Source organism: Pituophis catenifer, unplaced genomic scaffold, assembly GCF_029215685.1.
Source record: "Pituophis catenifer annectens isolate HBS135680 unplaced genomic scaffold, rPitCat1.0.hap2 SCAF_2, whole genome shotgun sequence".
Taxonomy (NCBI): Eukaryota; Metazoa; Chordata; class Lepidosauria; order Squamata; family Colubridae; genus Pituophis; species Pituophis catenifer.
In genome coordinates this window covers 83,357,827-83,383,510 of record NW_027256882.1, presented here as the reverse complement: position 1 = coordinate 83,383,510, position 25,684 = coordinate 83,357,827, and the positions used below count along the sequence as shown (strand labels likewise).

The 25,684-nt window shown below is 40.5% G+C and overlaps 1 protein-coding gene and 1 non-coding gene across 2 annotated transcripts in view; one reads left to right on the top strand and one right to left on the bottom strand.

The window, feature by feature from the left end:
* DNAH1 (dynein axonemal heavy chain 1) overlaps nt 1-18,608 on the bottom strand; it is a 163,992-nt gene extending 145,384 nt beyond the window's left edge. The window contains exons 1-5 of the mRNA XM_070933699.1: nt 18,366-18,608; nt 15,588-15,660; nt 3,007-3,181; nt 811-967; nt 176-308 (exon numbers count right to left, since the gene is read on the bottom strand). Coding sequence (XP_070789800.1) covers nt 176-308; nt 811-967; nt 3,007-3,181; nt 15,588-15,660; nt 18,366-18,608 — 781 coding nt within the window. The remainder of the gene's footprint in view (nt 1-175; nt 309-810; nt 968-3,006; nt 3,182-15,587; nt 15,661-18,365) is intronic.
* Nucleotides 18,609-24,619: 6,011 nt separating this feature from the next.
* LOC139313543 (U6 spliceosomal RNA) lies at nt 24,620-24,723 on the top strand. The gene has a single exon (XR_011600141.1). It is a non-coding gene; the product is annotated as a U6 spliceosomal RNA (small nuclear RNA).
* The last annotated feature ends 961 nt before the right edge of the window (nt 24,724-25,684 follow it).

The following is a 25,684-nucleotide window of genomic DNA, read 5'->3' as shown; positions in this document are numbered from 1 at the left end:
AAATATTAAAGCCATGGAATATAAATCAGATAATTATATAGATTTATTTAAACTAAAAAAACCATATTTCCCTCCCAATTAATTTTCAAAATATAAAACTTGGAGGGGATAAAAGCTGTAATTTTTTTTCTTTTAATCATTGTTATAACTCAATTCTGTATCATCTGTACTTTACCATGTCCAAGTATGTCATCAGTAGGTAAGAGTGCTTTTCCGGGAATTGGTTTCCGATCTGGAGATTCAGGCTCTACCCCCAATAATAGCCACTCTTCTGGGGTCCGGCAATCATATTCTTCATCATCAAAAATCTAAATAAATAAGAAGCTATACTCATGGAGAAAACTTATGCGACTGCTAAGAGTTGACACTGACTTGATGGCATACAATCATAATCAAGAAAACGCATATTAATATTTCACTCAAAAACAACCTGGGCTGTATGAAATGTCCTTCCTGTTAACTCTGGAATGTAATCACTATTCTGAGGTGGTTTTTTGTACATTACATTTTGTAGGATCAGATTCCCAATCATCAAACTCTTCCCCTATGAAAGGTATAACACCTACTATTAAACACTGTGGTTATTTCCATTTCCATTCCCCACTCAAACCAAAATCTTAATTTTTAAACGAATCTCTCCAATACTAGACATAGTGGACAGCAGCACCTTCCAATAATAATTGGGTATTTATAAATACAACAGAAAAGCTGATGGAAAATCATATAGTAATGAATACTTCGATAAATATTTATTATAGGCTGGAGAACCTGCACAGTGGAACACAAATACCAATAATTCCCTCATCTTACCTGTAATGGTAGATAGATGGGGAAAAGAGGGTCTTTGTTTTGTTCAATTGTTGGTAAATTAGCAGGATCTTGGTGTCTTGGCATCAGCTCATTAGAATTTATTCCTGCATTTTCTAAAAGTTTTGTGATATCTAAACTGAGATATAATCGTCTTTTCCTAATTAAAGAAAGAAATGGTTTATTATACAAATCCTTTATTAGCTAATGATATTGCTAGTAAAGATGCAATCAACTTATATTTTCGATAGCCTCAACAGTAAAATGCTGCTAAAGATTTTCTAACTGATTTTCTAACATGCCTATGCTATTATCTTGAAGAATATCCCAAATTAATGTACATCCATCAGTAATTATTGTTTCTTCAAAGAATCTTTCTATGTAAGAATATACAAAGAGCTATGCTGGATTAGACCACCTTGTCCAAATGCTTTTCTCACAGTAGCCAGATAGAAACATAAGGAAAGCTCATAAATAAGACATGAAAGCAATATACTTTTCATTGTGTTTCTGAAAGCAAGTTCCCTGAGACTGGGAAAAGTTCCAATAATGACACGATAGCTAAAATATAGCTATCGTGATAAACGGTCAGTGACAGCCTTAATTCTCCATCACACTTTAGTGTTATGGGAAAGATAATACATTTGATAGTGATAACCTAATTTTATGCAGAATAACCTATACCTAAATCCATTCCACTCCTACAATAACGTTGGGAAAACTGATCCACCAGGTTTCTTCTATTTAGAAAATACCCCCTATCATTTTCTTCAAATCCTGTTTCTGTTAAAAAATGAAGAGTGGGCAAAGGGAGGTTGAGCCTTTAGGTTCCTATAGTCTTGTAAGGTTAGTGAAAGCTGCTCCATTAGAGACCAATGCCTTTTTGCTGCTCCTCATTTGTTTCCATGGTAATAAAAGGGGACTGTGACTTAAATATCCCATGTCTGCAATCTCTTTCCTGCTCTGCTGAACAGCAGCAAAGAAAGAGCCGATTTGACTGGCAAATCAACTACAGAGGTTGGCAAAGTGTAATGCTGTTTCTGCTTTGCCAGACTAGTCAATTTTCTGTGTGTGCGAGAGAGAGGATGTGTGTGTGTGAGAGAGAGGGAGACAGAGACAGAGATCCCATCCCTTCTTTGCTTTAGGTACACCCACCATTGCATCATTGATGTGCACTCCTTGGAGGGTAAATCACCAGATAATGTGGTTACACAAATTGAAAAGGCTGAATAATAACACTTCTATCCCTCAATGTTATATTTACTACTACCCATGCTCATCTTCCTCTTACCTGAAAACTTTCATTATAGGAATCTAGTGCATAGGAAGCCAAACTAATAGCACAGAGAACCTTGTCAAACTCTTCAGGATCCACAGCTGAAACCTATCTCATATAACCTCACTGAACAAGGCCTCCTCCTCTCAGTTGCACTCTCTTGACTGGCATTCAACTCTGAGCATGAATTATTTTATCCCCTACATGCTTTATACATGCCTTTCAATTTCTCAACAGATGATCTTCCAGCTCCATTTGCCTTTGTGTGTGTGTGTGTGTGTGTGTGTGTGTATGTATGTGTGTGTGTGTGTGTGAGAGAGAGAGAGAGAGAGAGAGAGAGAGAGAGAGAGAGAGAGAGAGAGAGAGAGAGAGAGGGAGAGAGAGGGAGGGAGGGAGGGAGGGAGGGAGAGGGAGACTCACTTTAAATAATTGAGCTGAGAAGTATCCGTGTTTCACTGTTCTTAGCACCACAGCATATGCTTGAACATGAGCTCTTATCCACGTTTGGTTGCATTCATTTAATGCTAGCATTGCTTTAAGTGTCTCTTAAGCTATTTCATCTCCTGGTGCTCCTCAGAAAACCAAGGAATTCCCTTGAAATTATTATCACTCAGGAGCAGTTTTATCAAGCTTTGCAAGCGACCCCTTATTTCAGAGATCGCCAGGCACACAGCAAAATTGCCCACTAAGGCTTCAGGAAACTCTGTAAAAGCTCTTTGGTAATCTATAGGATCTATTAAGTGCCTGAGGTGAATACAATAGGCCTTTCCCCCCAAGTTTGTAATAACAATAATTGTATTTTATGATTGCTTTTATTGTATGCTGTCCAAAGTCATTGTAGAGCCGGGTGATCTTACACATTTCCAAAATAAATAAAGTAAAATAAACTCCAGAGGATGATTGACTGAACAGGATGAAAATACCTCTCAATTGCAATCTTTCGAGGGCATTGTCCTGGAAGCACTTCAAATGGAATTTGAACCTTGGGCTTATATGATTGCAGTGGAAAATCTGACTCTTTGATAATTTGTGTAGTTGGTCCAATTTGCTGATTATCCAAGATAAGTCCAATATTTTCTGGTGTATTAAATGTTGAGGCTAAAAAAAAACAAAATTCAGAAAAAAAATCACAGATTAAATGTTTCTTGATTTAATTATACACTCTTCTACATTGAGGTGGTGAAAACATATGAATAAAAACTGAGAAACTGCTTCATCCAGTATCAATATTACTTAAATTTTCTTTAGCCAGTAAAAATGAATGGGGAGTATAGGTGTAGGATGATGTAAGCAAAAATTCCAACTCAACCAGAAGGTTCCCTGGATAACCTTATTGGGCCAGTCATTCTCATCCTAATTTAGATCCTAACACTAATTTTGATCCTAAGTTTGTTGTGATAAAACTCCATGAGGTCCCTGAGCAATCTGGAAGAAAAAAAAATCCAATAGAGGGAATAAGAATATAGAAAGCAGTTGACATAGCACTAGTGTTCCTCAAATTCCTTATAGCTAAGTATATATTTTCCTCAAATAATCTTAAAGTTTCATTTTTATCACAACACATGAAAATATTTAATAGAGGTCCAGTTCATGTATGTTTAATCTAATCACAATGGTTCTGGTAGCATATAATCATACTGGTCAAACCTCATAATTTGGAGAAATTGTCACCCACAGCTAATGTCTAATATTCATTAATCCCTTATATCAGAAAACACTGCCAAGTTTTGATCTCATTAGTATCTTCTCCATGGGTTAGCCAGACAGCAGTAGGTTTGGCTTGGGCATGGGAACCAATTAGTGGAAAAGAAGCATGTTTTGTGGCTGCCAGGACAATGCCAATGAGTTTGTATAGAAAAACCTTGCTTTTTCAGCTGCCCTCAGTCTCCAACTCTTTTCTAGAAGAATTGAGTAACTGGAGCTATAGAACGGACGTTGTGTTCCTGAACGTCCATTTTCGGGGCGCTGCGACTCCAATCCATGGACGGGTAGTATCTCCTAGTTGCTGGGCAGAACTGAGTGCCAAACCTTCCCATTGTCAGGCCACACCCACCTCAACCAATCAGCTTCAGTCTTTCCTCACGAAGGTGCAGGAACAAGGCCAACCATGAAACCACAACAAACATTAACCAAGAGAAAACAACAGAAACAGGAAGCCGAATGGGTGGGTATGGACGTTCAGGAACACAACGTCCGTTTTCCATTGTGCTGCTCCTCCAATCCATGGATGGGGATATACCCAAGTTCAGGAGCTCAGGGCGGGAGGCTGACTGGAATCCTCAGCCTGAGGCGTGGCCACTTGTTGTAAAACTCTACGTCCAAACGCTGCATCGGACGAGGCGTACTGATCAATTTTGTAGTGCCGGATAAAGGAAGTGTCAGAAGCCCATGAGGCTGCTCTACAGATTTCGGACACTGAGGCATTCGTAGACCAAGCTGCAGATGCGGCCGCACTGCGTGTTGAATGTGCATAGATCTTAGCCGGACGGGGGCGTGTTCGTACGTCGTAGGCCATTGTGATGCAAGCTTTAATCCACCTGGCAATTGTAGTAGACGACACCTTCTTCCCCATCGAGGAAGGGGTGAAAGACACAAACAAGGATTCAGTCTGTCGAAAAGACTCAGTACGTTTGATATAACGCTGGAGAGCACGCCTAACGTCCAAAGTATGCCATAAGGATTCAGTCTGATGACGAGGATTCGGACAAAAGTTAGGCAGAACCAACTCTTGAGCGCGGTGGAATCATGAATTTATCTTTGGTAAGAAAGATGGGTCCAAGCGCAGGATCACTCTGTCACTATGAAAAATACAAAGGTCCTTGTGGACGGATAGCGCAGTGAGCTCCGATACGCGTCAAGCTGACGTAATGGCCAAAAGAAAGGTGACTTTAAGCGTCAGAAATTTTAGAGAAACTGAAGCCAAAGGCTCAAATGGTGAGGTTGTAAGCGCTTGAAGGACTAACGGAAGATCCCAAGATGGGTACCTATGTATCACCGGAGGCGAGATGTTGGAGGCCCCATGCAGGAAACTCTTAATCCTAGGATTATGCGAAAGAATATGGTGTTCCTCGCACCTAATGACCATGGATAAGGCGGCCACCTGGCGTCGAAGCATGGCAGGAGCAAGACCTTTGGCTAAACCATCATGTAAGAAGTCCAGTATGTCCGGGATATCCGCAGAGGTCGGGTCCACGTGATGGGCCACACACCAGGAAGAAAATGTACGCCACATAGATTCATAAATTCTAGTGGTGGAAGGACGCCTGGCAGCTTGAATCACCTTTATGACATCAGAAGACAGTCTGTCCTTCTGTAGCTGGAGCCACTCAAGCGCCAAGCAGCCAATCGGAGCCACCCTGGATCGGGGTGGAAGATGACCCCCTGGCTGAGCATCTCCTCCTCCAGTGGGATTACCCACGGAGGAGAAGCGGACAATCCCACTAGGTCTGCATACCAGGGCCGGCGAGGCCACTGAGGTGCAATCAGAATCAACTCTGCTCCCTCCAACAACACCTTCCGAATCAGTCTTGGAATCAGCGGCAAGGGAGGGAAGGCATAGAGAAGCCCTGGAGGCCACTGACAGCGTAGAGCGTCGTAACCCTCTGCTCCGATGGTCGGGTAACGCGTGTAGAACCTCGGAAGTTGGGCGTTCTGGGGCATGGCAAAGAGGTCCACCTGAGGATGGCCAAAATGTCCCACTATCTGATCGAAGAGGGCAGGCTTGAGAGACCACTCTGAAGGGTCTAAGTGCTCCCTGCTGAGCCAGTCCGCCATGATGTTGTCCTGTCCCGAGATGTGGTCCGCCACCAGCGATGCAGTGTGCCGTTCCGCCCAAACCAACAAGCTCTCCGACTCCATCATCAGGGACCTGGAGCGTGTGCCTCCCTCCCGATTTATGTGCACCTTGGTGGTGACGTTGTCCGTCCGGACCAACACATGTTGTCCCTCCAAGGTGTGAACAAAATGGCGCAAGGCGAGACGAACAGCCCTCAACTCCAGCAAATTGATGCTGTTCGTCCATTCCGCCGGAGACCACTGACCTTGAATCACTGCATTCTGCAGATGGGCTCCCCAGCCCGAGAGGCTGGCGTCGGTAACTAGAACCACTCGGTCCGGTTCGAGAAAAACACATCCTCTTTGCAGTGCGGGGGACCTCCACCACATGAGTGACAGTCGAGTTTGTGGGGGTAAGACAATCTGATGGGATGATGAGCTGCGTTTCGCTCTCTGGAAGGGAAGCAACAGCCACTGAAGTGGGCGGGAATGTCTGCATGCCCACGGAACGACATGGATGCAGGATATTAACTTCCCCAACAATTGATTCAACAGGCGCAGAGACACCTTCTTCTGGGACTGAACTTGCCGCACCATAGTTCTGATGTCGCGAATGCGATCTGAGGAGAGAAACACCTGACCCAGCTGGGAATCGATCACTGCACCCAGGTGTTGGAGCCGCGTCGTAGGCGTCAGATGGCTCTTTTGCCAGTTGATGGAGAAACCGTGGTTCTGGAACGCCTGGAGGACCACCTCCATGTCTTTCCGCGCCTGCGACGGGGAAGTTGACATCACCAGCAAATCGTCGAGGTAGCAGCTGAGACGTATAGATCGAGATCGGATGGAAGCCGTGACTACCGTCACCAATTTTGTGAAGGTCCGAAAGGCATCGCACGGTATTGAAAATGCATGTTGTTGTATTCGAAGTGAAGATAGCGACGATGCAATGGGTGGATAGGAACATGCAGGTATGCTTCGCGGAGATCTACAGATTGAAAATAGTCCCCTTGTCTGATGGATGCCAAAACTGTCCTGAGGGAGTGCATCTTGAACCTGCGATACAGAATATATTGATTGAGGCGCTTTAGGTTCAAGATGCCCCTGTGGCCCCCCGATGACTTGGGCACCAGAAATAAGGTAGCGTAGAATCCAGTTCTCTCCTGACCTTGGGGCACCGGCTCCACGGCGTTGATGGAGAGGAGGTGTGAAATCTCTGCTTCCATGAGCTCCCTCTGGACTCTGCACTGAGAGATGGGGCAGCGACGAAAGGTGTTGGGTGGTAGTGTGTGGAACTCGAGGCGAAGCCCCTGCTGGATAGTCGTGCGGATCCAAGTGTCGGTCGTTGAGAGGCCCCACTGGAGGTAGAATTGCTGGAGTCGACCTCCGATAGGGCCTGGGAGCAACGAGTCACTTTCCTCTGCGTGGAGGACGGTAGGAGGAGCCTCTGAAGGGGCACTTTGCTTGGGATTGGTTCCTAGATCTGTCACAAAATGGCTGTCTGTCTGATGCTCGGTCAGACATCTGGGAATAAGAGCGTTGGTAGTATGGGCCGCTCGATGCCGAGGAGGATCAAAAGGACTGGCGCTGTGTATAAGGCGTATATCTCCGCTCTGCACGGCGGAAGGAGGATGGCAGCACTTTGCGCTTGTCTTTATCTTCTATCAAGATTGGCTCCAGACAAGGACCGAATAGTGATGGTGCCGTAAATGGTGCTGATGCCAATTTCCACTTAGCTTTGTTGTCTGCGCGCCAGTTTCGTAGCCAGAAAAGACGCCTGTTGGTCACCGTTGCTGCCATAGCTCGTGAAGCAAATTTTGTCGCCGTCAAGGAGGCATCTGCGGAGTATTCCATTGCTGCCACAAGTTTATTAATGTCCTGGTGCAGCCTGGTATCGGTGGGGGGCAACCTCTCCTGAAGCTGGCGTAGCCAGATCAGAGAAGCCCTGTTGAAAAATGATGTGGCAGTGGCTGCCTTGATAGCCCAGGCCACAGCTTGGTGCGCTTTACGGAACCCCATTTCCATCCTGCGGTCCTCCGCCTTGAGGCCATCCACCACATCTGAAGTCAGCATCGAAGAAGTAGACAAAGCAGCGACCGGGGAGTCAACTGAAGGTACGGCAAGAAGCTCCTCCAGATGTGACTCAGCAGAATAAAGACGTTTGTCTAGGCCACTCGGAGCAGTCAGAGAACCTGGTTGGCCAAAAGCAGATGTAATGACATTGGAAAACAAGGGAGGACAAGGAATCACGTCCTGATCTTGTTTAGAAACGTGGAATAGAGCATCGTGTGGGTGTTGAGAATCAGAAGACTTCTCAGCGGTCCCTTCTGCAATACCAAACTTAGTAGCGACCTTGGCTTTATGAAGCAAAGATTTGAAGACAGAAGGTCGGAACAAATTAGTGAAGGTGGGCTTCTCGGGAGGGAGATCCTCATCTTCCGAGAATTCAACATCCTCTGGACAAATTTCCCCTTCCTCCGACTCCTCAGAAGAAGATTCGACAGGACGTTGCCTACTAGTGCTCGGAACTGCGTCATTAACAGGGGCCGGAGCTGGAGAAGGTTGACAGGTGTTAACTGGCCGAGCCACCTCCTGTTGTATGCCAGCTGCTAAGATCTTTGCCAGCGCATCTGACAACATAGATTGAAAACTCACAGGTGTGTCAGGAACCCCTGGACGGAGACCCGCCGCAGTAGGTGTAAATGTAGCCTCCAGCACACGTCTACGGCCCAATGGAGCATCCGATTGGCTGGAAACATCTGGCAATGACACTGACACTCCTTTGGAGCATTGTAAGTTGGAAGTAGCGAGCCTGGTTGATGATGCAGAGGAGGATTCGGCTTGCAAAATTCCAGAAGGATCAGCCCAGTCCTCAGAAGCGGCAACTTGTCTGGACAGAGTCGCTTGTTGTTGCTGGGCCCTCTCAAATTGTTTTTCTAAGGCTTCATGGCGCCTCTGCTCTGCCTTATTGGTAGTGGAAGACTTAGAGGCTGACTTGGATTTGCGAGACTTGGATTTAGCTTTCTTACTGCCTGACTAATGTTGAGTGTCAGGGTAATCACAGGCGCCCTCTGAATCAGAAGATAAGGCAATGTCTGCCATGCTGAATGAGGCAGAAGAGGGCAAGCAGTAGGCCAAGTCCACTAGAGATCAGCACCGAGGCTTCCCCCAAGGAAAATGCCCACAGTGCAGATTCAGTTGAGCAGGGGCAAAATAGGGTCAGAAGCTGCTGAGCTCAAATCCCCAGTATAAAGACAGCCAACCCAACCAGGCAAGGGAGGGATAAAGCTGATAGGCCTTGGTCAGAATTCAGGGCCACAAGTCAGTAAGGGTGGTTAATAAGGCCCAAAGCCACCCACCGCTAGCAGGCAACTGTCTCTTGTTCCTCTTTCCCCCCCCCCTTTTTTTTTTTAAAAAAATTTGTCCCTCCAAAATGGCAGCCGCCACGCTGACAAAGTCCCGAAACAAAATGGCGGCCGTCACTGAAGCAGAATACTTGCTGAGGCGTGGAGCTTGATTTTCGAGGAAAAGGCACCTCCGAAGACGAACCACAGCGATCTGGTCAATGGGCGCCTCGACGCAGCCTGGAAAAACGGCGCAGACGGTGTCCGACAGTCAACGCTCGCCTCTGTTAGCGCCGCACGCTCTCAGCGCTCTCCAGCTGATCCGCAAACATCGGAGGCCGCCCGATTACAGGGCAGGCACTCTGGAGCCGCTCGAAGGACGGAGCTGAGGCGAGGGCAGCTCTAACGCCTCAGCGGAAGGCTAGCCCTTCGCCAGCGGCAAAGGAAGCATGGATCCGCCCAGCCGGGTCGGAATCCGGCATGCTGTAGCCCCGATCGGCGGGGAGATAGGCCAGGCGGCTTGGAGCCCCAAGTTCGCCCAAAGGCACACAGCAATAAGGAATCTCCCACGTGGCAGCTCCTCAGTACAATTAAAGATGAGAAAGAGAAAATAATAAAATAAAATAACAAAGTAAGAAGCAGGGAAGGTAAATTCCAATTAGAGAGCACTCAAATTGCCAAGTTCTCACAGCAACTGAGTGAGAAAGACTGAAGCTGATTGGTTGAGGTGGGCGTGGCCTGACAATGGGAAGGTTTGGCACTCAGTTCTGCCCAGCAACTAGGAGATACTACCCGTCCATGGATTGGAGGAGCAGCACAATGGAAAACTGCCCCATTGTCAAGTAGGTTATGTTTGTACAACAGTGCTGACTAAGAGTTGTTTAATCCCAAGAAATCCTGGCTAGCTTTTTGATTTACTCTTGGGCCATAGCATCTTGATTCATGATTAAAAGTAATGTTGAGGTAATTTCTTATTCTCCCTGTCGTATTTTAAACAACATATCTATAGTTTGTTCCAATTGCCCAGTTGTTTGTGATCTCTTGACACTGAGTGATCCTCTATATTAAAACCACATGTATTATTTGTTCCCTTTTTAACCAAAAAAACAACAACAAAAAACAGCTCTGTTCTAAGTTAAGAATAGTTGGAAGTTGAAGACAATGGTTAGGAGGACAAAGAGGTTTGTTAGAATCTAATTTAAATCACCTCATCCTTTTTCTGTTGCCTGTTCCTGACCTTTTACCTAGTGAGGGCAGTTCCTGATAGAAGCTAAAGTAAGTATTGTAATCAAATCAAATACAGAAAAAAATGCCATAGGAACTGTGGGCAATATAATAACCCTTTGGTCATCAATAGCTTTGGATACTACTTGCATCAGAGAATCTGCTGGGTTATGGTTATGGTCCCTATTGTATCTCTAGTGTCAAGCTAGAAAGAAGAAACAAGAAAATTAAAGCAGAATATCTACAACAAAACAAAACCCATTATGAACCACTTTAAATTATAAAGGTCACCTGAACTAAATTTGTGATAAACCTATATTAGGAAGGGAAGGAGATTTCTTAGCTTGTTCATCTATCTACCATCTCAATCTTAGATTTTGCATCACTAACTTTAGATTTGATAGTATTCTGAATTGTTGGCATGGAGGTATGGATTTGCTGGCAATATTTGCTGCTTTATTTATTTATTTTGTAATCATAGCAATGATTCTAGTCAGGAGATTTAAACAGGAGATTTAATTCTGTGTGATTACATTCCTTTCACTAGGACAAATCCCAATATAAAAATTCCTGCCTAAATAATGGCAAATTTTTGGGTCTCTTAGAATAACTGAATCCTGAAACCAGAAGAGACCCTTCAGGTCATGAAATCCACCCCCATACTCTGAATAGAAATCTAAGTGAGCCAGCCCATCAGTACTTGAGGAGAAAAGGTTTATTATTGCAACAAATGAGCAGTTATATTTGGACATACCAAGCTAGATTCAGACACCCTGGAAGATGTATTTTAATTATATTGTTAAATAAGCCACAATGCCTGAGATTTCATATAATAGTGAACCATATACTAAGGTATCAGAGGAGAGAAGAATGTTCTGCCCCAGCTACGGACCCCAAAGAACGCAGCACACACAAAGTCTGTACAAACCTTAGTTTACTAAATTAAATCAGTCTTTTTCAAACAAAGGCTGTTAATTAATTTTCTTAACATCCTACAAGAATCCAAAGAATAAATAATTGTAATCTTACTATGGTTGGCAGAAAGCAATTTGCAGGAAATTGATAAGAGAACTAAGATCAAGACGTGAAGGAGAGTGAACGAAGTTGTTCCCTGCAAATTGCCTCAGTCGTCATCCTTCCTTAAATAGCCTAGACTAAGGCAGTGGCCAATTAGCCCCAAGCCTTACTCTTGAGGAAACCTCCTCCTGAGGAGCCACTCCTGCCTTTTCACAGCTCTGCGCGCCCGTGCATCGAGAAGAGGCTCCTCCTCTTCTTCCTCTTCACTTATGGGAGCTTCTGAAGGTTCTGAAGGCTCTGGCTGAATTCCCGCCTCTGGCACCACATCTTCTCCAACCTCCTCATTGTCTGACTCGAGTGCCAGCTGCACAGGCTGCTGGCGCAGCACCACACCAGCATCCTCACTGTCGGAATCAGCTACGAGCTGCACAGGCCGCTGACGGGCCACAACAAAGAAGCAGTATTACAGTGACATCTATAAAGACACTGAAGATGGAAACAGACAAATTCACAAGACTTCAACTTCAAACTGGTATACTGAAAGACACCACTGGATAGAAAGATATTGATTCAAAGAAGATAAGCAAGCATGGAAAATGTATACTGAAATTCTATACAGATACCTTTGAAGAAATGTCCTATTTACAAGAACCTCTAGTGCTAGAAGATGAAGTTAGGGCATTCTTTTGGTCATTACCAAGTCAGAAGGCTACAGGAACTCATGGAATGTCTACAGAAATATGATAAGGTACAGAAGAAATCAGTAAAGTTTCTGACTAAACTATATCAGAAAGTCGAGAGACCAACATAGTGGCCAATTGGAAGAAGTCAGTCTAGATATCAATACCAAAAAGGAGACTTAATGGCGTGTGCAAACTATTATAAAATCTCTTTAAATGCTAGGAAAGTAATGCTAAGAACTATCTGATGTACATTAAACCCTAGATGGAAAGGGAGATGCATATGTTCAAGCTCGTTTTAGAAAAGGAACAAGTGACATTTTTGCTGAGGCAACATTAAAGCCAAAAATATAGGAAGAATTCAAAAAGTGCTTCAGTGATTATAAAAAGGCCTTTTATCAGCTTCTCTGTATAAAATTGTGGAATGTGCTTAGGAAAATGGGAATCTCAAAACATTTCATTGGTCCCGTGGAAAATGTACAAACGTGTCAGGAAATCACAGTCTTGTGAAACAGACTGGCTCCAGTCAGCAAAGGAGTGAGATAAGGCTGTATATTCTCACCTTATTTATTCAACCTAGATGCTGAATATATATTGGGGGAAGTTGGATTAGAAGAAGATGAGCATCATTTAAAACTGAAGGGAAAAAAAATCAATAATCTACAGTACATTATGCTGATTATGCTATTTTGATAGCAGAAAATAAAAATGTTCTGGAAGCTGTAGTAATGAAAGTCAAGGAGCACAGTGCAAAAAGGACTAATATTAAATATAAAGAAGATCAAATCAGTAATAACAGATGCAGCAACCAGCCTTAGACTAAGATAACAAAGATCAGTTACAGAAGTGGTGAATAGCCTTTTAGGATCAATATTAATACTAAAGGAAATAGCGGTTAAGAAATATACCACAGGCTAGCACTTGATAAAGTAACAATACCTCCTTGAAAAAAAATATTGAGATGCCATGCTCTGTCTATACCTATGAAGATTAGAATCATGCTGGCATTGGTTGTCCTTGTACCACTCTATGAAACAGAATATTGGACTTTGAACGAGAAGGACATTTTTATTTATTTATTAAACAAATGTATATGGCCACCCATCTACCAAATAGAAAAAGTATTGATGATTTTGAACTTTAGTGTTGGAGAAGACTCAACAAGAAACCAGGCTCAAATTATCATATTTTGAACACATTATGCAAACCTAGCTCTCTGGAGAAGTCTGTAATGCTAGGAAAGGTGGAGGGAAAGAGAGGAAGAGGGCAACCAGCAGCAAGGCGGATTAATTCAATTACAATGGTAAGGAGTACATCATTGGAAGATCTCAAGGGTCAATTTGGAGACATTAAAACAGAAGAAAATCTATTAATAAATAAATAAATAACTTTATTATTTTATTTTATTTATTTTATTTTATTTTATTTAATTTATATACCGCCCTACTCCCGAAGGACTCAGGGCAGTGAACAGCCACAAGATAAAAATACATCATACAAAAGTTAAAAACCATTTAAAAGTACATTAAATAATTTTGGCCCCAAAAAACGAATTTAAAAACACTCAATTTGTATAAAACTTAAAAGCAAATTAAAAGGGAGAGTCAAGCCAGACCAGCCTGCTGGAATAAAACTGTTTTGAGGGCGCGGTGGAAAGTGCATAAATCTGGGATCCTCTGTATCTCCGGGGGGAGCTCATTCCAGATGGCAGGTGCCCCCACAGAGAAGGCTCTCCCCCTGGGGGCCACCAGTTGACACTGTTTGGCCAACGGCACCCTGAGGAGCCCCTCTCTATGGAAGCGTACTGGTTGGTGAGAGGCTACTGGTGGCAGAAGGCTGTCTCATAAGTATTCTGGTCCTAAGCCATGGAGCGCTCTAAAGGTGGTGACCAAAGCCTTGAAGTGCACCCAGAAGACCACCGGGAGCCAGTGCAGCTCGCGCAGGAGGGGAGTCACATGGGAACGCCACGTTGCTCCCATAACCACCAGCACGGCTGCATTCTGGACCAGCTGGAGCCTCCGGGTGCTCCTCCAGGGGAGCCCCATGTAGAGAGCATTACAGTAGTCCAGGCGTGAGGTGACGAGGGCATGAGTGACCGTACGTAACGAGTCCTTCTCCAGAAAGGGACGCAACTGGCGAATCAGGCGGACCTGATAAAAAGTCCTCCCGGCCACAACTCTTCTAAAGACAGCCGTGAGTCCAGCAGGACACCCAAGTTGCGAGCCCTATCCGTGGGGGCCAACGACTCACCCCCAATAGTCAGTGATGGCACCAACTGACTATATCGGCTTCACATAAATGTTGAACAGAAGGGGCGAGAGGACCGATCCTTGTGGCACCCCACATACAAGGGCTTCGGAGTCGACCTCTGCCCCCCTGTCAACACAGACTGCGACCAGTCGGAGAGAAAGGAGGGGAACCACCGCAACCGGTGCAGCATGATACCATGATCGATGGTATCAAAAGCCGCTGAGAGGTCTAACGGGACCAGGACAGAGGAGCAACCCCTGTCCCGAGCCCTCCAGAGATCATCAAACAATGCGACCAATGCCATTTCCGTGCTGTACCCAGGCCTGAAGCCCAACTGGAATGGATTGTCATTGTACGTGTATACACAGAATACCCATACAACGAAATTCACTTAACACCCAAAGACCAGGTCGAACACACATAACAATCCCCAAACACACTCCCACCCACCACAATTCTCCACCCCTAAACCACCCAAACATCCACACAACAGACCAAGTAATACTGTCCAACAGCTCACTGATGGTGACCCTTTAGTTCATTGTTGAGTGCAATTATAGCTCTGGGATAAAAACTATTAATGTAATCACTAAGAGTTGACACCAATTTCTTGGCACATAATTGAGCAATAAACCTTTGTTTCCTGGTTAGTTTATGTTTGGCATTTGTTTAGTCAGTTCCTCCACTGACAGAGTGAACTAGAACTGAAAAGCATTCTCAGGCCTGCTCACTTTGCATAAAGAGTTATGCAACTATGCATAACTATGTGGAACTATGGCTGTTTTGAGGTTAGCTTTGTTTTTATTTATCGGTATGTCATCCAAAATGTCATCTTTCCCATGTTTCATATCTTTTAAAATATTGTTCTTATATGAAAGTACAATTGCATTTACATATTGTATATGCCATCTCTCATATCTCCAAACCAAAACCAAACATTTGTTCAAGGAGTTTAAACAAACCAATTGGAGATTTGTTTTCTTGATGTTCATTCCTTTATTCACAGCTGCTTTATAGAAACAGTGTGTGCCACATATACTTGTTTATAAACCTACTTTTTTTTTTGTTTTTATTCAACTCAGGTGCTCTGCTGATTTTGACACTATATGATCAACTCTCATTCTTCACTGTTTTCACTGCTGGATTCCAGGAGCTCAACTTTCCCCCCCTATTGCTCAGTAAGAAAGATAATGATAATATCCTTTACTGTATGTTTACCTTCTGGTGTGTGCTCCTCAAGCTCTGACTGCTGCAATAAATCTTGGTACACATTGGGACCAGTGCACATATCCTGAAATTAAACACAAGAAAAATTTCAAGAAGATGCAAGGTCAAGAATTCTATATATACAAAATATAGATAAGAAGATACTGAACTCTCCAATTCAGTTGACATGCAATTTCCTAAGATTCTCAACAACTACATGAGCAGACCTCTACACATACAATGAAAACTTTCTAACTATCTTCCCTTTGCATATGGGATCACATTATTATCAGTGTCCTTATGTACTTATCATGAGCATTGATTGTCACTCATTGGATCATATAATAAATAGAAACTTACCAAATGACTATTTTAAAAAGACAAAACAAAAGATTGTTATTGAAGAAAAAAATATTCTCAGAACAACAGAAGTTCCCATCCAAACAGGACAAAGTAGTAGGCCTCCATTGGATACCTATCAGGAGTCTTTTAAGAAAGACAACAAATGGAATTACTCAACTGTGATGGAACACTTATTGAAATGGTAGCATTTTGGAGCCATCATAAAGGACCAGGTACTATGCACAATGGGTATCCTTACTCAGTTCTGCTGGAATTCAAATCTAGCAAGGCAAACTAGACTCTAAGTTGAGTAAGTCTGGCAAAGAAAATAAGTAAATTATTACCAGTACTAGCATAAACCTGCCAGATCCCTATCCAAGTTTAAGTGAAATAAATACTCATGGACGCATGGACGCATGAATGTATGGATGAGTGGAAGTTTTAGTTCAAAAAATACCGTATTTTTTGGAGTATAAGACACACCTTTTCCCCCCTAAAAGGGGGTGAAAATTTAGGTGCTTCTTATATACCAAATGTAGCTCCATCCACCCACTGGCCCCCACCCTTTGGCTTCTGCTTCACAGCAGTTACCTCCTTGCAAGCAAACAGCAAGAAAAAAACAGCTCCTTTCAGCTTCAGCACAGCCTAATTAGCACAAGTTGATTGGATTGGCCTCCCGACTCTCAGCTGATTTGCTCTCAGCTGTTTTGCACAGGGCTCTGCTGCTTGCTGCAAAGAGGTAAATTGCTGAAGCAGATTTTTTTTTCCTTGTGCTAATCAAGCTATGCTGAAAATGAAAATGAAAGTAAAGCAGGGTGTTCGCTGTAATGAGGCAAAATTGATCAGAGGCACAGGGAGAGGGAGATTTCTTTTTCTTCTTTTCTTCACCAAAAAAGGTAGGTGCGTCTTATACTCCGGTGCGTCTTATACTCCGAAAAATACGGTAATCACTTGTGAACCTGCATCTGTTTCTATATGTACTGCGTTTTTGGATAAATATAAACATAAGAAACATCATATTTACACTTCTCAGTATGACACATACAAACATCATATTTCCCCATCTGTACAATGTCTTGCAGAAGTTACTGAGAATTCAAACATCTAATGGATACATTTGGATACAATCCACTGATTTTTAAAAAATACAGCTTCTGGTACAGTTTGTGAATCATACTGTATCTAGAATGACTTCCAATAAGTATAAAGCAGAATTTTTCTCTTACCTCTGATATTATGAATCAATCTTTACATGTGGTTTCTATTCTGCTTCTCTTTTTTTAGTCTTTCTCAGTTCTATTATTAAAACTTAATTTCAAGCTCTTAAATTTTATTGAAGCAAATCAGTTGAAACCAGAATTACAACATATGGGGTGTCCTTGTATAACAATTATGGGAAAGCCAAGCTAATTATGAAAGCATCTGAGATATTTTTGAATAGAGACTGCTACTTTCTTTCACAAGTGGCAATTTTTCTCCTTAGAAATTAGAAGAGAACGGAAAACAATCTATTTTCCATCTTCCTATCCAAATTAAGAATAGCTTGAGGGGAAGAAAAATAGCAACTGGGCAAAGAATGAAATTAGAAAATCAGCAATTACTCCCTATTGATGAAATAGATCCAGAATTTATATATATGATCCGGCTGTGCAGTGCTTCAGATTCAAGGCAAAAAAGTGCCTTGAAGAACAAAGGGACATTCACTTAACAGGTATCTGCAACACCTTAAAGTAGCTTCATATATTCCAAGATTTCTATGGCTGTTGTCTCTAGTTGCCGTGAAATTCCAAGAAAACTATTGTTTACTGTAAAAAATTGCAGACAAGTACTATTTATTTCTCCACATGTTCCAAAGCATCTTTTTCCTACCTATATATCTATATCTATATCTATATCTATATCTATATCTATATCTATATCTATATCTATATCCATATCTATATATCTAAACTGTACATCTATCTATCTATCTATCTATCTATCTATCTATCTATCTATCTATCTATCTATCACAGGTAGTCCTCAACTTATGACCACAATTGAGCCTAAAATTTATGTTGCTAAGTGAGAAATTTGTTAAATGAGTTTTGCTCCATTTTAAGACTTTTCTTGCCACATTTGTCAAGTTAATCACTGCAGTTGTTAAGTTAGTAACATGGTTGTTAAGTGAATCTGGCTTCCCCATTGACTTTGCTTGTCAGAAGATTGCAAAAAGGGGATCACATGACTCTGGGACACTGCAACTGTCATAAATATGAGTCAGTTGTCAAGCATCCTAATATAAATCACATGACCATAGGGATGCTGCAATGGTCATAAACGTGAAAAATGGTCATAAGTCACTATTTTCAGTGCTATTGTAACTTCAAACGGTCACTGAATGAACTGTTGTAAGTCGAGGACTACCTATATGAGTATAAGAAGAGAAGTGAGATTCTATATACTTACACCCAAGAGATCTGAAGCACCAGGTGTTAGGACATCAGAATAAAATCCACGTTCTTTCACCATTGGATATTTCTTATTGAATGTTCTGTAGGAAGCATCTGCTGGAATTGAGCTGGTTCCTGGACTAGAGTCTGTTCTTTGGCTGTTGGGATATGGGGGATATGGACTTCTTCCCAAAGAGTTTGTCAGTTCCTTCTTGGCTTTATCCATCTTGCTTTTTGATCTCACAACACTGAGGCACATTTTTACATCATACACAACAAAGAAATTGCTATGAGTATCTCTACCATTAAAAGCAACATTTAATAATTTGACAAGAGAAATCTACATTTATAAACCATGGTCAGTGTTTAATTTGTGCAGAGAGAGACTTGTGGAATTAATCTCTTGGAAACCAAAACTAAGAACTGACAATTCCCCACAATATTCCAGATAGATGGGGTCAGTTTCAATTAATCTTCGATAGCACACATTTCAGTGGATTCTTTCCTGGAAAAATGGTATCTAAAACAAAACTGCAGGAAAAAAACCCCAAAAAGAAAAAATAAACTGCAGTTATATATGTAATTTTGTAACGTACATTAACATGAAAATATAACAATCTCATTATGTAGATACATAACTTGAATGAAAAGGAGACTATAGTGCTTACCAATACATATACCTGCAGTACTGCAGTAGTAGTAGTAGAAAACCAGCATAGGAAGCTAGAACCTATTTGTCTACAAGAACTTTCCTGATGCACAGAATATAGAGAATGCAAATGGTATACATCTATGTGACTGCAGGAACCTCCTTTGCTATATTAATTAATTATTAATTAAATAAAAATATTACTATTCATGGCATCTTGAGCTCCTGAAAGTATAAATATCTGTATTCAAGATGCCATGAATAGTAATCCTTCTTTAATTTTTCAAACTAACAACTCTCAAATCAAATAAATCTTTACCATTGTCATCTATTTTAGGTAAGCCAGGTCAGGAAACAGACTCCTCAAGAGTACTGGAAGTTTACTGATCTAAACTGTAGTAACAGAATGTCAAAAGTGTGGTTTGTTTCCCTATATCCTCCCCCTACACACAGGGAAACATTTTGAATCTCTTTTTAGTGTTTTCTTATGTTTTTGTAACATTCACAATATTGTCTTCTCAAGCTCATCTCTCTGGGTTTCCACAATGATGGTCATTGACCAGCACAGTCCTGTGAGTTAAGTTGGATTTAAAGACAGTGATTAGTCCAAAGTCATTTCATGGTGATGGATGAAGTAGAACTTGTGTTTCCTGACGCCTAGTCTAGCATCTTAATCATTACACTACAGTAGATCTCCTTCAGGTTCCCTGTACCACCACACTTTGTTTGTTTGACTGTTTATAACAAAATAGAAACCACCATGTTGCAAGCAAATCTTTACCATCTTCTTTATAAGAATCTTTCTGCATTCCATGCTGTATAGGCTCCATAGGAATTTCTTACAAAGTGAAAATTGTGATTACCTAAAACATACTGCTTTGTTTAAGTGTCCAGTTGTCCACAGAAAGATAAAGATAAACCAAAATTATAGAGAATACCTAAGAAACTAGAAAATAGAGTTTGGCTTGTTTATATAATCCCTATATTTTATATTTGATTCATTTTAGAAAACTGATGTCTATTCATCTACATCTAGAATCATACCTGACTTACTAGGCTAACATCAAAAAGGATGAAGAGTCAAACCTGATCATCCCAAAGGTGGATGGATAGATACAATATCATCTATCTCCAGCCTACAACATAAGTCTTTTCAGCAGTTTCAAAAAGGCTCCACGCTAATTTGCACTACTCAGGTGACCCCGAGGACACAGATAAATAAACCTCCAAGTGGCATCAACGACTCTCTAAAAGAATGCATGTGACCAGCTGTCTGCAAGGAATATAAATCCTTCCATTCCCCACTATCCAGTAAGAGCTGAAGAAGCTCTTGGATGAGAAGTGAAATGTCTTCAAAGAAAAATAAGGAAGTCCATGAAAAAGAAGCACCTTTGGAACAACCATGACCTGGATGATTGAGAATCTCTATAGACATCAAATTTGATCAGTACTTAGTCAGGAAACCATTAAGAAATGCCAAGGATGAAGATTAGACTGGAAAGTAACAAGAAAAATGCATATATAAAATTGTTTAATAAATAATAATAATAAAGAAATAAAAAAAGAAAGTCCTGGAAAAAGCAAAGACAAATCACTCCTATAATGCTGCCAAGGAAATAGCATGGACATGTCCAGCAATCAAGCATGAGCTAGGCTTTATCTACAATTCTTCTTATAGTCTACATAACAGCTTTTTTCATCCCATTTCAGTCATCATTCATAAAACTGTGTAATCAAAAATTACCGGTATGTCTTAAGATGTTTGCCCCCAATGACAGTTTCCAGTAAGCATTTTATGATTGTGGTAGCTATTTTTTTATGAGAAGATATTTGCATTAACCATTAAGTAGGACTGGCCATGATTGCTTTCAAAATTCCAATTCTTCTGGCCTATGATACAGTATTCCCTATTCTTGGCTTGATTCCATCCTCTCAGTTTTTTAATCAAAATTCGGTTTTAATTGGGTTGTTTTAAATTCGGGCTAAAATTATTTAATTGTTTTTAAAATGTTTTTAAATTTTATATGCTATGTTTTATCCTGGCTGTACAACGCCCTGAGTCCCGCAGGAGAAGGGCGGTATAGAAATATAATATAATAAAATAAATAAATAAATAAATAAATAAATAAATAATATATTCTACCACTTTCTAATTTGCCTAGCTTAGTTTTTACTAGAAGCATTAAAAATGCTTCTACCCTTTGTGCTTTTTAAAATAGAGATGGTAGGGACTGAATCATGGATTTTCTGAATGAAAATGATAAGATCTAGTCTTGCATTAAAAAAAATCTTCAGCATTCTAAGTAGAAGGGGGAAAAAATTAAAAGTCTGTATTTGGTGTTGGTTAACTAAGACTAACAAAATGACCCAAAATGTTATATCAGAAATATTAATGGAGACCTTTGAAAAATGGAGTCAGAAATTAATAACTACACTATCAATAGTGTCAGCAATGATATCTGATTTATATGGACAGATTATGTCCAAAAGAAGTTAACGAGGGAATAACAGATGTGGAGCAAATTTTGTTTGACAAGACAGAAAGTACTGTACTCAAAGTGCAACTACAAATAACAGATCAAGAGAATGATTTAGAAAAGTATGCTTTATTGGATATACAAAAAAACTGGCTGAAGTTTTAAAGACTAAAGGGGAAATACAGATGAAATGTTTTCTTATTGGATCTAGAGAAGTGGCTTGTTAAACCCTTGGAGAAATCTGAGTAATAGGATAAAGAAGAACTGAAGAGAAACCAAATCCTACAATACTTCAATGGACTAAAGATTAAGACTTAGAAGTATAAGAAAGGAATATAAAGCTGGTTTATTCGGTCACAGTGGTCGTTGAAATAACACTTTTTTTTGCAAAGTACTGGCAACTCTTTACAGACTTTTTGGTGAAAACAAAAACTGAAAAGTTGATGTTTATTGGATTTGCTTATAAAAGGGTGAGATATGGGATGAAGATGTATTTGTAATCTTATAGGGGTGAAAGATTACTAAATTTGTTTATATTTGTTGTAATGAAAGATGGAAATTATCTATGTATTTCTTTTCTTTTTCTTCATATCTTTTCTGTTAATTTTTCTTTTTTACTTGCATTTTTTCTTTCTTACTATTCTTTTTTAAGTTTAATTTTTATTAGTTTTTACTACTATAATCAAAATCCTTGATAAAATTATGTACTAAAATTTAATTTATATCTATCATTTGGTTCACTTAATTCAAGAGACCTTTTTAAAGCTGTTGTCATATCTGGAATTTCTCACTACAATATTCTGGGGCACATCTGCCCCTTCTGAATATGTGTGATGATACTGCACCTACATATATGAGGGATGAAGCTTATATTGGAACCTTTAGAACCAATGAACATTATGGCCTAATACTGTAGTGATTTTACAAAGAACACTGTGACCAGATCGCGATTTTATGAACAAATAAAGGTTTTATGTTAGATATTTCACTTGATATAAAGAGGGAAATCTTCCCAAATGACCTTACCCTTGTCTTCACTATAAAGCTTGCATTTAGGAATGACTGTAGCCCATTAATTTTCTCCATTCCAGCAAGTTTCTGTTATACTCACTATATCTATTTTGTTCAAAATCCAATTTCTGGTCTTAGAAGCTGGTAGCACTAACACGGAAACACCAGTATGTCACATATTTTTCACATTTTAGCATGAACCTTTTTCACAGCATTTTTGTCTCCCTTTCATCTCCCGATTGACACAATCACTCATCAACCTACTTCCAGCACTGGTCTGTGATAGTGTGAAATATCTGTACCTTCCTGAACCAAATGCTGTCTAGCAGCTGCCTGTATTCCCTTAAGAATAGGTTTAAAAATTACTCTGCCAGTTTTTTTGCACCAGGAATTGTTTCCATCTTTAGTTTGAGTAGATGTTCTATAAATTTTGCTTGTGCTGAAACATTCTTCAGTGCCTAATAAATCTATACAGTATTCCTCTGCCTGATGTTATTGTCTCATCCCTAAACTCTGCTTGTCTAGTTGGCCCTACTCATCAAATAACTACCTTTTTTTCAAAATGCCACCTTGGGAATCTTGGATGCCCTGCTATCTAGCAAACTAAATTTGGTTTCCTAGGTTTGGTAACTACATTTCCCAATATAACTGGTGCTAATATGACCACAACCACTGCTTTTCTCCCAGTACTTTATCTAAACATCTCATGATACCTGCAACTTTTGCACCAGATGGGCAAGTCACCATACAAACTATATGCCCATCACAAACCCTGGGTGAATGAATCACCTACAAACTTTCACTTTCTTCCCAGTGAAGCATCAGAGTACGAGGAGATAGTTTTTAGAACCATAGATATGACTCAGTCAAGCCTTCAAAGTTCTCTTATCATAATCTATATTAATAAAAAATAGTTCCGGTCAGACTTGTGGAGTCTCCTGATCTGGCTGGGCTGACCAATGTGGGTTCATCACTGAATGACTGTGTCCTTCCTACAGGAATGCTTTTGGTATTTTTAAAGGGGGTCCTTCTCCAAGACCCTTGTTCTCCTTGAATTGGAACTGTGACAAAGTTATTGCATTCTGGAAGTTTTTGTCAACATACATTTTAGTCTGTGTAGACATCTCCAATTCAACTCTTTTTGTTTCAAGGGAAAGGACTTGCTCACTGCTAGCTAGAAGATAACTGTACTGAACATAAGCTCACGATTTGTGTCCATCAAGCAGACAATTGTACATTTATTATAATATGCAATATAGTGGAAAGCATCTTATCCCCTGATATCCTTTATGTAATACTAGATATTGTTGGTAACTTTATATTCTTCTTTTTTAGGAGCTAAAAGATAATATCTATGTTATAATTTTATAGACCTTGAAGCTTAAACTTCCTTGATCAGTTAACCTCACTTAGATGCTTAGTTTCTGGAGATAAGTGGTCAATGTACTCCATCCCTTTTTTCCTCTCCAGTTAAATTCCCTTGCAAAATTTTCTTCTAATCTGAGCTCCTGTTCATTCACTCTACCATGATGTCCAAGTGTTAACAGAATAACGGAATTGGAAGGGACCTTGGAGGTTTTCTAGTTCAATCCCTTGCTCAAGCAGGAAACCCTATATCAGTGATGGTGAACCTTTTCGGCACCGAGTGCCCAAACAGGAATGCGTGTGTGTGCATGTGCGCACATGTGCTGGAGTACCGGTAACCCAAAGACCAAGTGGCCAGCACACACATGTGCACCAGCCACCTGGTCTTTGGGTTTCCAGTGCTCCGGCAAACCTGAAGATCAATTAGCTGGCGCACATGTGGGTGCCAGAAACCAGAAGAGCAGCTGGCGATGGTATGCGTGCCCAGAGAGAGGGCTCTGCATGCCACTTCTGGCATTGTCCAATCTCTTCTTTAAAAAATTTCCATTGTTTGAGCATGTACAACTTGCACTGTCTCAAGAGTGATCTGTTGGCTGGTAAATATTGAGGAAGGAATGGGATAATTTAATCCCTTAAATGCTATATATGATGCCTTGATTCCTAAGAAAAAGTAGAATAAAAATATAAATGAGAAAGAAGATGGATGACCAAAATTTACTTGATCATAGTCAATGACTTAAGTTGAATACAATTTTAAGACAATCTAACTACTATATTTGTTGCACATTCACTATATTAGATTACTACAGAAAAGATTAGCATGGTCCTTGCATAAGGATGACATGCAAATTCAAGGGATGAAGTTTCAATATAATATACTGTAAATGAGAAAATTATTTACATAAATAGCTACAGTTTCTGAAACAACATAATCTTTGACAATTGGCTACATGTGAGTAATTGATATCAACATATCAGGCACAGCTCATAAATACACCACCTGTTGACTAGATGTGCATATATTTGTATAACGTAGTTTATTTGTGTATGGCTTAACATATAGGATGTATCCAGCTATTTCACTTTATAACTTACAGATTTTGGCTTTGAATATTTTTCAGAATAAAACACAAGTTTATTTTAATAAATATAGCGGGTACATTCCATATTGTGGTTCAATTCAACCTTGTTCTATACAGTATCCTAATAAAGGCGTTAAAAAGGCTTAGTGAGTACAAGCACATCATTTAAAATGCTGAATTGTTCATCCCATGTGCTTTAATAGCAATTAACCAGAATTAGATTCTCCTTTCAATATCAATATTTCACCAGGCATTAAATGATTGACCATGAGCAACAATTATATTTTACGTAAACAATATTGTAATTCAAAAGAAAACAAATTTATTGTTCCAATAGCACAGATAAGCTTTTCCATATAAACGTTAAAATAAAATTTGTATTTAAAGTCTTTACAGTATCACACAACTGAAACATTTCATTTCTGCTTCTTTGGCAATTAAAATAAATGAAAAAACTTACTGCAGAATTCCTTTTGTTTAGTTCTCTAATAGCTGTCCCCCCACCCCTTGGGTGATCTCATCTCAATTTCTATTCAACTGCCAAGTAAAATACAAGTACAAGCAATTATTATCAGCCTGAGTATCCAAGCTAGATAAAGATGCTTATGTAAATGATGGTATTAATTAAATGCTGCCTTCAGCGTTCTGGCAAGAGGCTAATGCAGCCTTTTCTTTTGCAACATTTTGCCCCCAGAGCTATTCCTTGTGTGCCCAACCTAACCTCTCGCAGCAAGATCTTTCCCGATTGGCT